Here is a 12,926-nt window from a genome sequence, read left to right as displayed (position 1 = left end):
AAAGTATAAGTAAAACGTTATCCAGACTAACATTTGTGCAAAGTTCAAATATAATGCCACAATATATTTTAGGAAATGGAACCCCATTCGCGGTTATTTTTAAAAAATATTTGCGTAATAAACTGAAAATATACATTGAATAAGTCTTTTTATTGCTCATAATGTTATTCAAACAATTGAACAATATTTCGCATTCGAATAACATTAAAGTCTGTTTTTTTCGACGCGTTTAGGCAATAAAATTTTACGCGGTCGATGGGATTCAATATCAACATTTGAATGTGACCAAAATATATTCAATATACTTGACTAAATCATATGGAATTTTATCAATATATTTGTCCAATAAAGTTCCAGGGTTTTTTCTTCTAAATATTGGGCATTTAACATTATGTTGGATTTTGATTTGCACAATTAGTGAAAAGTTTTGGGAATAATCTGTAAGATCAAGAATTTTAAAGATGTCCCCCATTTAATTTGTGCAAAAGGTTACCCCATTTCACCCAATTTAATTCCATAATACCCATTTACCCAAATCTCATTCATCCCAATTCCCAGTTCTCATATTCCAATTAACACAAAATAGCATACCAAAAAAGACTCAAATAGAGTAGAATTTGATGGCTTTATTTATTTTTCATTCCATAAGGGATACATTTTAATCCATTTTAAAGCCCCATTTGATAATTTCTAGGAATTTTTCGTCAGTTTTGGTTCCGTTTTCTAGTTGCATACGCGCGTAATGTCACTTCTTCACTAATCTCAAACGTATCCTGAACCCAACCAAACCAAAACCAAACCAAACCAAACATAACCAAACATAACCCAACCAAAACCAAACCAAAAATAACCCAACCAAAACCAAACCAAACATAACCCAACCAAAACCAAACCAAACCTAACCCAACCTAACCCCATCTCAGAAAAAGGTATTTAAATATCTCTTACGTACTTTGTTAACAGAATCATAATTAACTTGCATTCCGCTATCGGACATCGCCATTATTTGCGATTTTGCACTTTGTTTTTTATCGTCATTATCTGGCCACGAATTACGGGGGTATAGTTTGCTTTTGAAGTTTTAAGCCATTCGACTTCCATATTTAATAAATGTTACTGATCAATAGTCTCTTGTATACTAATTTTAAAATATTGTTTTTTAAAGGAAAATACGAATTAATGAAACGGGTATGTTTTTGTGCCAACTTCTGTTTTATCGCCTTTTGTGGCAAACGGGAATTGGGAGAAATACATTTGGGTGAAGCAGGAATATACGATTTGGGGTTCAATTCTTCTGATTGGGGAAAATGAGATGGGTGATATAGGGGGACACCGTGCAGAATATTGAGCGTGTTATGGCCGAGCTAGACTAGAGCATAAAGACCTAAAAATATTGATTTTTATCGCTGCTATATTTTTAGAGTTTTGAGAAATAATGATGAAATGTATATAGTATAATAATGTTTAATAGGGAAACTCACATTTAATTTCCATAAAAATGCTATTTTATATGGTTTCAAAACTGCGAATGAGCTTGTTAAAAAAAATAGATTAGAATTCTTAGATTTCAGAACTATTTATTAAAGAAATTTTTATAAATAATTCAGTATATTTTCTGTTTCTTTTCCACGATTTCCGTTGAACTTTTAGAGCTTGTTATTCGTTTGGACATATTCTTGATACTTAAAAAATAATCTGTCATGGATAACCGAGTTTTAATGAAAGTCGTGTTGTTAATGGTAAGTACTCTTTCATATATCATACTACATTTTAAAATTTCGCCTTTTATAGCGACAACGCTTTTAAATATTTCTTAATTCTCATGAACCAGATTGACCAAGGCAAAATTATGCTTGGTATTTGCAGAGTTGGCAAGAACCACCTAGACGAGTTTTCACTATCGAGAAAAAAAGCCAGAGTTGAAACCTTTATTTTTAATGAGACTAAAGTTTAGGCTGATCTGTTTTTTGGAAATAGCTGTATTTTTGCAAACCCTGGGTATTTAAAGTTTCTTAGCATTTTACTGCCCAGTTAGATTTTTCTACGCGATAGGGCCTTCCTTGATAATAGGAATGTCAAGTGCAAAGTGTCCTTGCCATATGCACTATGTTATAAAGCACCGATATTTTGGCAAAAATTCCACAAGTCTCATAGTTACAATATTTATGCTTGTTCGACTTCTATTGAGTTCTAAAATGTTGCCAAACTAAATAGTTTTCGGCTGCGCCATTTTCGGCCAAGTTAGCCTCCTGGTAGGTTTAAGTGGGTTTTGACGTTAGTAATGTGTAAAGAGATTCATTTTTATGGTATGTTAAAAGTTCCATTATTAAGTATCACATAACATTGGATATACCGAGAAAAAACTATCGGTAATTGTGCAAAATGGGTCATTTTTGATCAATGATTACTCTTATAAGCGCGAGTGAATTGCGACGCGCTTTCCTTTAAAATGAAGTGCAAATGTCATACTACAGAAATACCTGGAAGGATATTTGCGGTTCTTGCTGGTCTTTTAACAGTTGGTGTCCCAATGTCTTTAAAAAATGGAACGAAATATGCAAAACGGTAAACGACTCACATAAAACCATACAGGACCTTTATGCCAACAATAAGGGCAACACTAAAATTCATCATGAAACAGAATATGTTTATCAAACCTTTAATACCTTTAGTATGATAACACCGGATATTCCCGAAACCTACTGAAGAACATAAAACAGAAGATATATGCTTACTGCCGAATATCGATTGTTTTCAGTTTGGCCACCGAGTGAAGAACGGATATGAAGTAACTGATTACGAGTAAACTGTTATAGTCTTATCATACCAAAATGTACTATAAATTTAATAAACAAACATATTCTGTTTCATCTTGAATTTTATGTTTCCCTTATTGTTGGCATAAAGGTGTTTTATGTTTTTAAGTGAGCCGTTTACCGTTTTGCATATTTCGTTCCATTTTTAATTTAGACATTGTGACACCAACTGTTAAAAGAGCAGCAAAAAACCGCAGTATCCTTCCAGGTATTTCTATAGCGTGACATTCTCACTACATTTAAAGAAAAGCGCGTCGAAATTCACTCGCGCTTTTAAGAGTAATCAATGATCAAAAATGACCCATTTTGCGCAATTTTCGAATGTTTTTTCGCCCTATCTCTAATGTTAAGTGATATTTACTAATGGACCTTTTAACATAACAGAGAAATGAAGCTCTTTACTTATAAAGAAAGTTCATGCTTCTTACCATTACAAACGTCAAAACTCAATTAAACCTACTAGGTAGGCTAAATTGTCCACAATATGGCGCACCCGAAAACTCTTTAGTGTGGCATCATCCTAGATTTCAGTGGAAGTCAAACAGGGCTAAATAATGTCACTATGAGCCTTGTGTAATTTTTGCCGAAATATCGGTCCTTTATAACATAGTGCATATGCGTTGACGTTTTTCGACATCAACCTTTCACTTATTAAAAGGGCACTTGTCCACTTCGAAATGCTTTCAAAAATTTACTATCAATTGTTGTCCGCATTTGTTTCCTTAGAAGCATTACAGCAACAGAACGAGAACATTTGCTTATGAAAAGTTCACCCGTGAAGATACTTTTATCAACGAATTCATTTTATATCCGACTGGAAAGTAAGTGTTTCTGGCGTTTAAAGTAATATTTTTAAAGTGAGCCCTTAATTTTAATTAAAATTTAATAAAAGGGTAAATATATCGTACATTCCCGTCGTCATAAGGAACTTCGAACAGGCAATGTTTTGGTTTATGATACATTTGAAGAAAATTATATTAATTTTATATGTCATTTTAGACCGGTGATTTCTACTTGGGTCCCTTTGCTCTTCAAGTTTATGATATCCTTCGGGCTGAGTATAACCGAACTTACACACACCCATATTTTCACTCCGAACATAACATCCTGTCTTACTTCCGGGAAGACGAATACCAAATATCATTGACCGGAATATTTGATATCTTTCGACCTTTGGTGTATCTCTTCTCTATTTCTTAATTGCCCACTAGTCACCAGCAAGCAGGGTCGGGTTTTCCCGTCAAAAATTAGGTTAGTGGGAAAAATGGGAAAAACTAGTTTTTCCCAGGTCACTACAAAAAAATGGGCTTCACCGGTCTAAACCATTTACGGCCTGAAAATCTTTCAAAGTTCATTTACAACAAAGGCTTATGGCATCCTAAATCCAAGGCTTGTCCTATTGAGAGTTCATTTAAAATTAAAATTAATTTATAGAAGTTTAATTTAAATATTAATTGAAAAAATATATTCTACGCGGCTCTCATCTTACTTCTTTAAAGTAGCGATACATTTTTCCAAAAAAAAGTAAAACTAAAAAAATGTACCAAAACTAATTGTCTAAAACAATAAAACGCGCCTTACCCTTCTTTATGAAAGGAATAGTTTAATATTAGTTCGAAACTTTGAAAACTGGGGAGAATTGGTTTTTCCCAGGACCCTTTTAACCGGTTTTAATCTTGGTTAAAACCGGCCCTAGGGAAAATCTGCCAACCCTGCCTGCAAGTGGATGTAAAAGTCAATATAACAGAACTTGGCATTTTACCCAAAAACAGGCAGAAGCTGACCTTTTTAAAATTTTAACTGATGTATTGACTTTTTCAGGTATGGATTTTTATCAATATGTTTCTTATTTTGTTCAATTTAAAACTTTTGTTCGCGATTTGCAAACGATTGGTGCCCCGATTGGTTTCTTTAAGTGACTGTGATTTATTTATTAACAAATACGATAGTGCCCAAAAGATTCTGTGGGTCACCTACCTCGTCGGTTGTTTCCTTTTGGTTGAAGCCTTCAAGGCCAGCATGTCGACCAAATTGACGGTGCAGGTGGATCGAAACATAAATCACATGAACGATATCTTCAAATACATTAAAACGCGCATGGTTTTTCAACAGAACAATGCATTAGTTGACTTTCTTAAGGTAAATAGTTGTTTCAAGTTTAGTGAGTTTTAATTCCTCGGTTTGAAAAAAAATAACTTATCATAACCCTAAAACTGGAAAGTCCGTAACCTAGGTAGAATGTAGTGACTTTTGTCTTCGTTAATTACTCACACCGTGGTACAGATCTGGCGATGCGGGTTAAGACACATTTGCTCTTGTCCGAACATAGCATAGACCGATCCGAATGAAAACCCTAACTTAAAGTTCATTTTGTCATTGTTGTCTATTAAGCTCAAACTAAATTCCCTCTTCTACAGGCCAACCGTCAAGATATTTTTCAAGAGTTCCAGAGAAGATTGAAGACTTTCCCGAGGAAGACGGGAGAAGACGAGGATTTCGTCTTCAACAACGGAAACGCAGTCTACTTTGGTAGTCTTAGTCATTTGGAGTTTTTCTGTCATTATAGTTACACCCAGAACAAGTCATTACATTACGGAAAAGATCCTTTCTTATCGACCTATAAGATTTTTGAAATGTCAAATAAGGCATCGCCTATTATCCAAAACGTCATAAACATGAGGTAACTTATTCCAGAAATTGTGCACTTTAGTCTCTTTGGGCACAAATTTCCCCAAAAATGTTTCAACTACTCAAGCCGAGATAAAAATTTACAAACCTTGCGAACAATTTGCATGGTCTTGAAGATAATTCCTAGGGCTGTGCGAGTCTTGAATTTTTGGTTTCGAGTCGAGTCTCGAGTATTGAAATTTTCCCTTATCGAGTATCGAGCCGAGTCTCGAGTACTCGAATCGAGTATCGAGTAGTTGGAAAATTTGCTTCGAGTATTTATCGAGTATTAGGGAATTGATTTTCTAGTATTATCACAATTTCTGTTAATTTATCGCCCTCATAATAGACATTTAGTGTAATTTTGATCATCGACAACTACTTCAAACAATTCCCAGACGCTATTAGTCTTATTCCCTTTAAATTTAACAAACTTTATCTTCTTCGGAATCTCATTCCACACCGAAGTCACTCCTAGCCATTGTTATACATCGCGCAACTCCCAAACGAACATTACTAAGCTGAACTTAAAAAAATAAATAAGTAAATTAATAAAATAAAATAAAAATAATAATAATAATAATAGTCAACGCGCCTTTAACTGTATCTTATTACTTTTACTTCCACTATTGAACCAGCTATGAGCAACAACCCTACTACATTACACTGCTATTATGATCTAAACTACCCAATAAGCACTAAACTTGCGTCTGTTAACCAATAAGTGTGACTATCTAGTAGATTTTTATAGCTACTACATCCCATTTTCAGAGTTAAAGGCCTTCCAAAGCAGGTTCGAGTATTTATCGAGCCTTGGTTTGATACTCGAAACTTTTTCGAGTCTCAGAAAATCTCTTATCGAGTATCGAGCCGAGTACTCGGCTCGATACTCGATCGAGTACTCGCACAGCACTCATAATTCCCAGCTGCCTCACGTTTTAAAACAGCCCTCCTAGTCACCCTTGGATTGCTATTTCAGCTTAATGCCTAGTCCCCGAGGCCTCAGTGGCGTGGGTCTCGAAACTGGGAGGGCTTAAGCCCTCCCTAAAGTATTGTGTTTCCAATTTTTCAAAACACACCACTTTTATCATGACACCCTCTTGTCTATAAGGCGAATATTAGAGTAATAAAATAAGGAAAGGTAATTAAGGACTGAACGCATGTTTTATCACAAAAGCTTTCGAATCACACAAATTAATTTTATTAGTCTGAAAATGTTTAAATATAACTTGACATTGACTATATTAGGGATGCACCGATATATCGACCGATTTATCGGCCTATGTTTTTTATATCGGTATCGGCCAATACCGGCTTCATGTAAACCGATATTTCCGGTAAAAAATTTACAAGAAATAAAGTACTCAATGAATACTAATTGAATCACATCAAAAAAATTTATGCCCACAATTTAACATTTGCCTTTAAAAATGCAAGGTTTTCCACAATCTCAGTTCTATGCCGTTGTTTACGACTATGAGAAAGTAATTTCCCTAGTTCGCCATACCTCCCCTAGACAATCGAAGTCGACACTGACGCTCTCTAATGTGTTTGGTGTCACTAATTTACATTTTGAACTTTTCACTTATTGTCCAAAAGTCTGCTTATAACGCTACTTCATGCTAAACAAGGAAAGGAGCTGCATTTTTACTAAAAACCAAGCAAGGATTTAAGTTAGACCACACCATTTTTAAGGAAGGGGGTTAAGGCTAAAATATGTATTGGTACCACATTAAACGAAAGAGATGTGACACGTGTCTCTAATAAAACAAAGTAAAAACGTAAATGGTCCTAAATAATGCTGATTCTACTCTTGGAAACGATATACATGGGGAAATATTATTTTTTATGGGCCGATAATATCGGCTGCACCCATATCGGTGCATCCCTAGACTATATCAGGACTATAGACTAAATTCGAGTGTGACTAGTGGGCGTGCTTAATTGAAGGGGGGGCGTTAATGGCATAATTTCGATTATTCGATTCGGAGATCCTAGGTACTTTAGTGGGTAGAGGACGGGGAGATGTTAGTTTTTAGACCTTGCTTCGGAAGGCAGGCGATTGAGACGAAAGGGGGAAGATGTTGCCATCAGTGCTTGGGACGGTGTAGGGTAGCTATACTATAGACAAATCATGAAAATAGACTGTTACGACTGTATACATACGCTCTAGATGATATAAATATGATATAGTGTTTCTAGGTGTATTTCACTAGTAAAAACTTCAATTCACCCCAACTGAATAATTGTCAATAAACGTCACAATACCGACTAGCGCGAAAGAGTTGGTAATCAATTGGAAAAAAATAAGTTGGAATTTTCTAGACGGTAGGCAAGCCTACTTTAAACCATCTCAGTTCCAACTGTCAGATAGATGTCGGCATTGCCAACTAAAAGAAGTAGTCGGCTCCATGAGTCGGAAAAGTGTCGGAATAAGCACGGTACAGCCGACTGGACCGTAAACCGACTATTCGACCTTTAACCGACTATTATGCGGAAGGCTTGTGCTACTGGGGCTCGAGCTAAAAAACCTCGCGGATATTTTAAATCCTGAAGATCCTGAAGTTTTTTGTCTCTTGACAGCACGTAAAAAGCTACGTTACATAGAGACCTAGATTTGCGCGTGCTGACAACCGATGTTGTAACAGAGTATATACAGAATAAACTGTCGTTCGAGATAGGGAGTTGCCTATCCTGTAGAGTGAAAACAAATTTCCTCACGCGCGTTCTTTATCCATGGTTCTACCCCGTACAAAGAGGCTTAAAATCTCTTTATACTCGGTTTGTGTCGGAATTTAGGGACATAATCTCTTTCCTATGAGATTTTTCATGTAATAATTCGCCTTATTTGATTCTGACTGAAACTGAATATCTACATGAATTTACTATGGTTATTCTTGAATATACACATGTAATTGAAACCTAAATTGATTTTTCTTCAATGGGCCTTGGGCCTGCTAACTCTACTGTATATTGAAACTGTATATTCATTGTTAACTTGAATAAATTCATGGCAATAGGAACATCATAACTATAGGAGTATCCATTGATGTTTATAGATATCAAAATGTATCGTTGCTCTATGTGTGGTGTCAACAGACCATTATTCAAAAATCTTTTAACTCATTATAGAGATTTACATATTCATGACCCAAATTTTAAAATCACTTACAATGTAGGAATTTGTTCAAAACCATACAATTTCTATAAATCTTTTACAAGCCATGTTAAGCGAAAACACAGCCTAGAGTACCTTGAAATTGAGGATGGGATTCTGCCTGACTCTTTAGTTATTGAAAACCAACACAATGAGCCCCACATTAACGAACAGACCAATAATGTGAACGAAAATGAAATCCAAAATCATGAAGATTCTTTAGTGAATCTACGCAAAAACATGGCTTTGATGATTCTGAAATTGAGGGAAAAACATTTGCTTCCGCGCTCAGTTGCTATGAGCCTAGCTAATGATGTCAGCGTTATAGTTGAAAATGTTAAAGAGTTGTGTACAAACTCTGAACCTGGTGAGATTCCAGAAGTAGAAACTCTAACTGATGTTATAAGAAGTGACTACAAGCTAAATAGTTTCTGTAAGCAACAGCTTGAGCTTTTGTCCCTGATCGAGTACAATTTGGGGGAAAAATACCGTAATGGCAAAACTTTTAAGGATACCTTTCAGTATGTAAATATTTTAAAGCTACTTGAGAGAATGTTGTATTTCGATGATGTATGGGAAGAAATCCAAAAATATGCATTGGAAGGAAAGCGGGAGGGAGAGCATAGTACAGTTAGTGATTATGATCAAGGCCAAATATTTATGAACCACGAAATATTTAAAAATGATAAGTCGTTATTGAGAATCCATTTATATACTGATGAGCTAGAGTTAGTAAATCCGCTTGGGTCTAAACGAGGAAAGCATAAAATTAGCTTATTTTATTTTTTTCGGGAATTTGCCACCTGGATTTAGAAGTAAATTAAGCAACATTTTCCTAACAATAGTAGTGAGGTATAAGCACGTAGAGAAATATGGATACGAGCCTGTACTTGATCCACTTATTCAAGATCTAATTACTTTGCAATGTGAAGGAATATTTATTAAAGAACGAGGTGTAGTAGTTAGGGGCGCTTTGGCAACTATTTCGGGTGACAATCTTTCTTCGCATCTATTAGCTGTCTTTAAACAAGGTTTCAGTTGCGGAAGAATTTGTCGACACTGCATGGCTGTTAAAACAGAATTACCTGAAAAGTTTGTAGAATCTGATTACTCGATAAGAACAGAAAAAGCCTACTTGTACCAAGTTGAAGCAGTTTCTGAAAATATCGCTAACCAGGCTATTTACGGGGTAAAAAAAAAATCACCTTTCCTTTCAATTCCTGGATTTAAAGTAACGGATAGCTTCCCACCCGACATTATGCATGATCTATACGAAGGAGTTATACCACTTGTTTTGAAAGTTGTTCTTTCTGGCCTCATAAGTGCTGAACGAAATTTTAACTCTTTTTGAGTATGGTAGTGAAGATTCTACAAATAAATCTGGCACCTTCTCAAAGGGGATGATTTTTAAAGACAACCATTTAATTGGTTCAGCCGCCCAGAAGAGTTGTTTGTTTTACGTGTTTCCTTTTTTATTTGGTCCTTTTGTTCGTGAAGATAATATCCACTGGAAACTATATTTAAATCTGAGAGAAATAGTTGATATTGTATCTGCCCCTGTTATAAACATAAATTGGCTAGCTTTTGCTGCCGACATGATTGAACGTTTTTATCAGAACGTAAAGTTGTTGGCTCCAACTAAATTCACTGCAAAAATTCATTACATGGTTCACTACCCAAGACTTATCTTAGAATATGGGCCATTAAAGAGACTAGCGTGCTTTCGCTTTGAAGCGAAGCATCAAAAAATCAAACAAATAGCCAGTAGATGTAGAAATTTTACTAACATTGCAAAAACAATAGCTGAAAGAAATCAGTACCCCCAGTGCCATGACTGGAGTGGGAAAAACGGCCTTCAAAATGACGATTTACAAAAAAGTGTAAAATGCATATTGTTTTCAACCTTGCCCTACGATCTTAAACTTAAAATAAGAGAGTGCAAGTATCTAAATGTTGAATGGGAGAACCTATCAATTTTAAAAGCTAAAGAAATTAATATCAATTTAGTTTCATATAAGCTATGTACATTTATATCGGTTGACCTTATTCATGGTGAAGATATAACGTTATTTCTAAAAATATCTCATATTCTGAGAATTGGCGAATGTTGGCTTTTATGTGGGAAAGTTTTTTATGTTGAAAACTATAACTCACACCTTCATGCCTATGAGGTGAAGGATTCTAAACATTGGAAAGTTATTCGGCCTGGGGCTGAAATAGATTACGCTTCAATGAATGAGTACAGAATTCCTTCTGCAAAAAATCTCCCGTTAAAAACATTTATTACTATGAGATATAGACCCTGTCGTTAATTATCACAAGAGACACGTAGCCACTTCACGAACTTGTTTACAAATTAAATCGATCTATAATGAGAGCAGGAGTCAAGAAGCTATTGCGTGTCGTTTGCAAAGCGAAGGAAGGAAATTAAGCTGAATGAACCATTCACAATGAAAAACCTATCGGAAAATATTAAGAGAACTTTCAGAAAAGATATATCTGGGATACAGATTTATTCTGAAAAGTGGAAGACATTCATTGACATTGATAGTGACGAAGAAGAAAGCCCACCTGATGGTGTAGAACTTAATATATTAGGATCTGAAAATATCGAAGTTGCAGCTTCAGTATCTTCAAGGTAGGCTATAATAAACCCATTTACAAAATACTTATATCAGACGTGAGCTTTGTAACATTATTTGTCCTTTCATCCTGTAGTAACCAAGAGATACCTAATCTTAGAGCCACAGTTGCGAATCCAGAGGAGGAACCAGTTACTACTACGAGCGGAAGATTAACACTTCCTCTAGGATATAAGGTTCCAACTTTACCTAATCAAATTCATGAATTAATTGATCAGAAAAACCCAATTTATCAGAAAAACCCAATTGTTTTAACTGAAGAGAGATTTTCGAATAAAATAGTTGCTCTTCTTTATGAGGATTTAAGTCGCTACACTATGTAAGTCTGATATAAATAATTACAGCGTAATTTATAACTTTACCCATATATTTAATTTTACTAGATATCCAACCCATGATGAGTATTATAGAGTTTGTCAGGCTTTGGTATCTCAACACCGCTTTTTAGTTGATCGTCTTAAAATTGGAACCGAATATGTAAGTATGGTGGTATTTACAATATACATATAAATATATGATGCGTGCTTGTGAAAGTAATCTCCCATTTTTTTAGGGCACTTGGTTAGAAAGTTTGAAGTCCAAATTTAAGCATTCCACTCACTTGCAGATTGTAAAAGATGCTCAAAAGTAGCACGGGCATTCGAACAACAGACGAAAAGTAAACGACCCAGATCAACCAGTGCCAATGAAGAAAATAAAAAGATTTCAAATATTGGTACATAGCAAACATTTCATGTAGGTTTTAGAACTTTTATGAAAATGTTTTAATTATTTTAGGAGGATTGCTTTGAAGATGAAATTAGCATAGCTGCTCACATAAAATGTCTTCAGGAGGAATGGAAGAAAACCATGCCAAACCAAGTCATAGTGGATGAAAAAATGAAAAAAACTTTTCAAGTTAGGCGAAAAGTTTGCGTTGAAAAGTCGGTGCCGGAAATCATAGTAAATTATCCAAATTTGACTGACGAACAAGAAGTAATATTAATTATAATTATTAAAGCGGAAATCTGCTCACGATTCGCCCCTAGAGTTGTACTTGCCCGCACAGCTTCAAAAAAATCAGAGAATGTGCTGCCACCTTTAATTTTTAAGGTTGGTTTATGATCAGACCATTTTTTGGTACCAGTGCTGGACATAAGTTGCCATTTAACAGCTTAGATTTAGAGCAGACGACGGTTTGAAGGCGCGGGTTGTTTATTATTCTAAGACTTCACACTGTGAAAGGGTGGTTTGATTTTGATTATTTAGATGGTCTAAACTCAAATGAAGGTGTAATCTATACTTCTTTATTTGAGAATTTTCAGTCCCTCGGGAAAAAAATAAAATAGTTTTATATTGAACGCTTGTTTTATACTCTTGTCGAATCTAATATTCGAAGTTTCGCTTTAATTACACAAAACGTGCTCCTCACTTCACATTATAAACTTCTACCGTACAATTCTAAATTTACAAGTGTTATTCTTAAGATTTCTATACAACCCTTTCCCCTTTGTATAACTTGAAACATCCATCTATAAATAGCCATCCCTTTATAATCCCTTTCAACCTCTGACCTTTTACAAGCACACGTGCAAAAACCAAGTTCAAAAACCTTAACTTGTTTAACCTCTGACCTCGCCTAAAAGTATAAAAACTCGCCTCTCC

General features: G+C 35.1%; 1 protein-coding gene across 1 annotated transcript; it reads left to right on the top strand.

The window, feature by feature from the left end:
• Nucleotides 1–11,938: 11,938 nt before the first annotated feature.
• Nucleotides 11,939–12,401, top strand: LOC149691536 (uncharacterized). Its single transcript, XM_089869529.1, has 2 exons — nt 11,939–11,997; nt 12,060–12,401. The coding sequence occupies exons 1-2, from the start codon at nt 11,968–11,970 to the stop codon at nt 12,384–12,386; spliced, it is 357 nt and encodes a 118-aa protein (XP_089725655.1). The 5' UTR covers nt 11,939–11,967; the 3' UTR covers nt 12,387–12,401.
• Nucleotides 12,402–12,926: the final 525 nt, after the last annotated feature.

The sequence above is a fragment of the Phalangium opilio genome, unplaced genomic scaffold (assembly GCF_054372755.1).
Source record: "Phalangium opilio isolate 3A_F unplaced genomic scaffold, DU_Popi_V2 ptg000026l_1, whole genome shotgun sequence".
Taxonomy (NCBI): Eukaryota; Metazoa; Arthropoda; class Arachnida; order Opiliones; family Phalangiidae; genus Phalangium; species Phalangium opilio.
The sequence above is the reverse complement of the archived record's forward strand: the minus strand, read 5'-3'. Positions and strand labels throughout refer to the sequence as shown.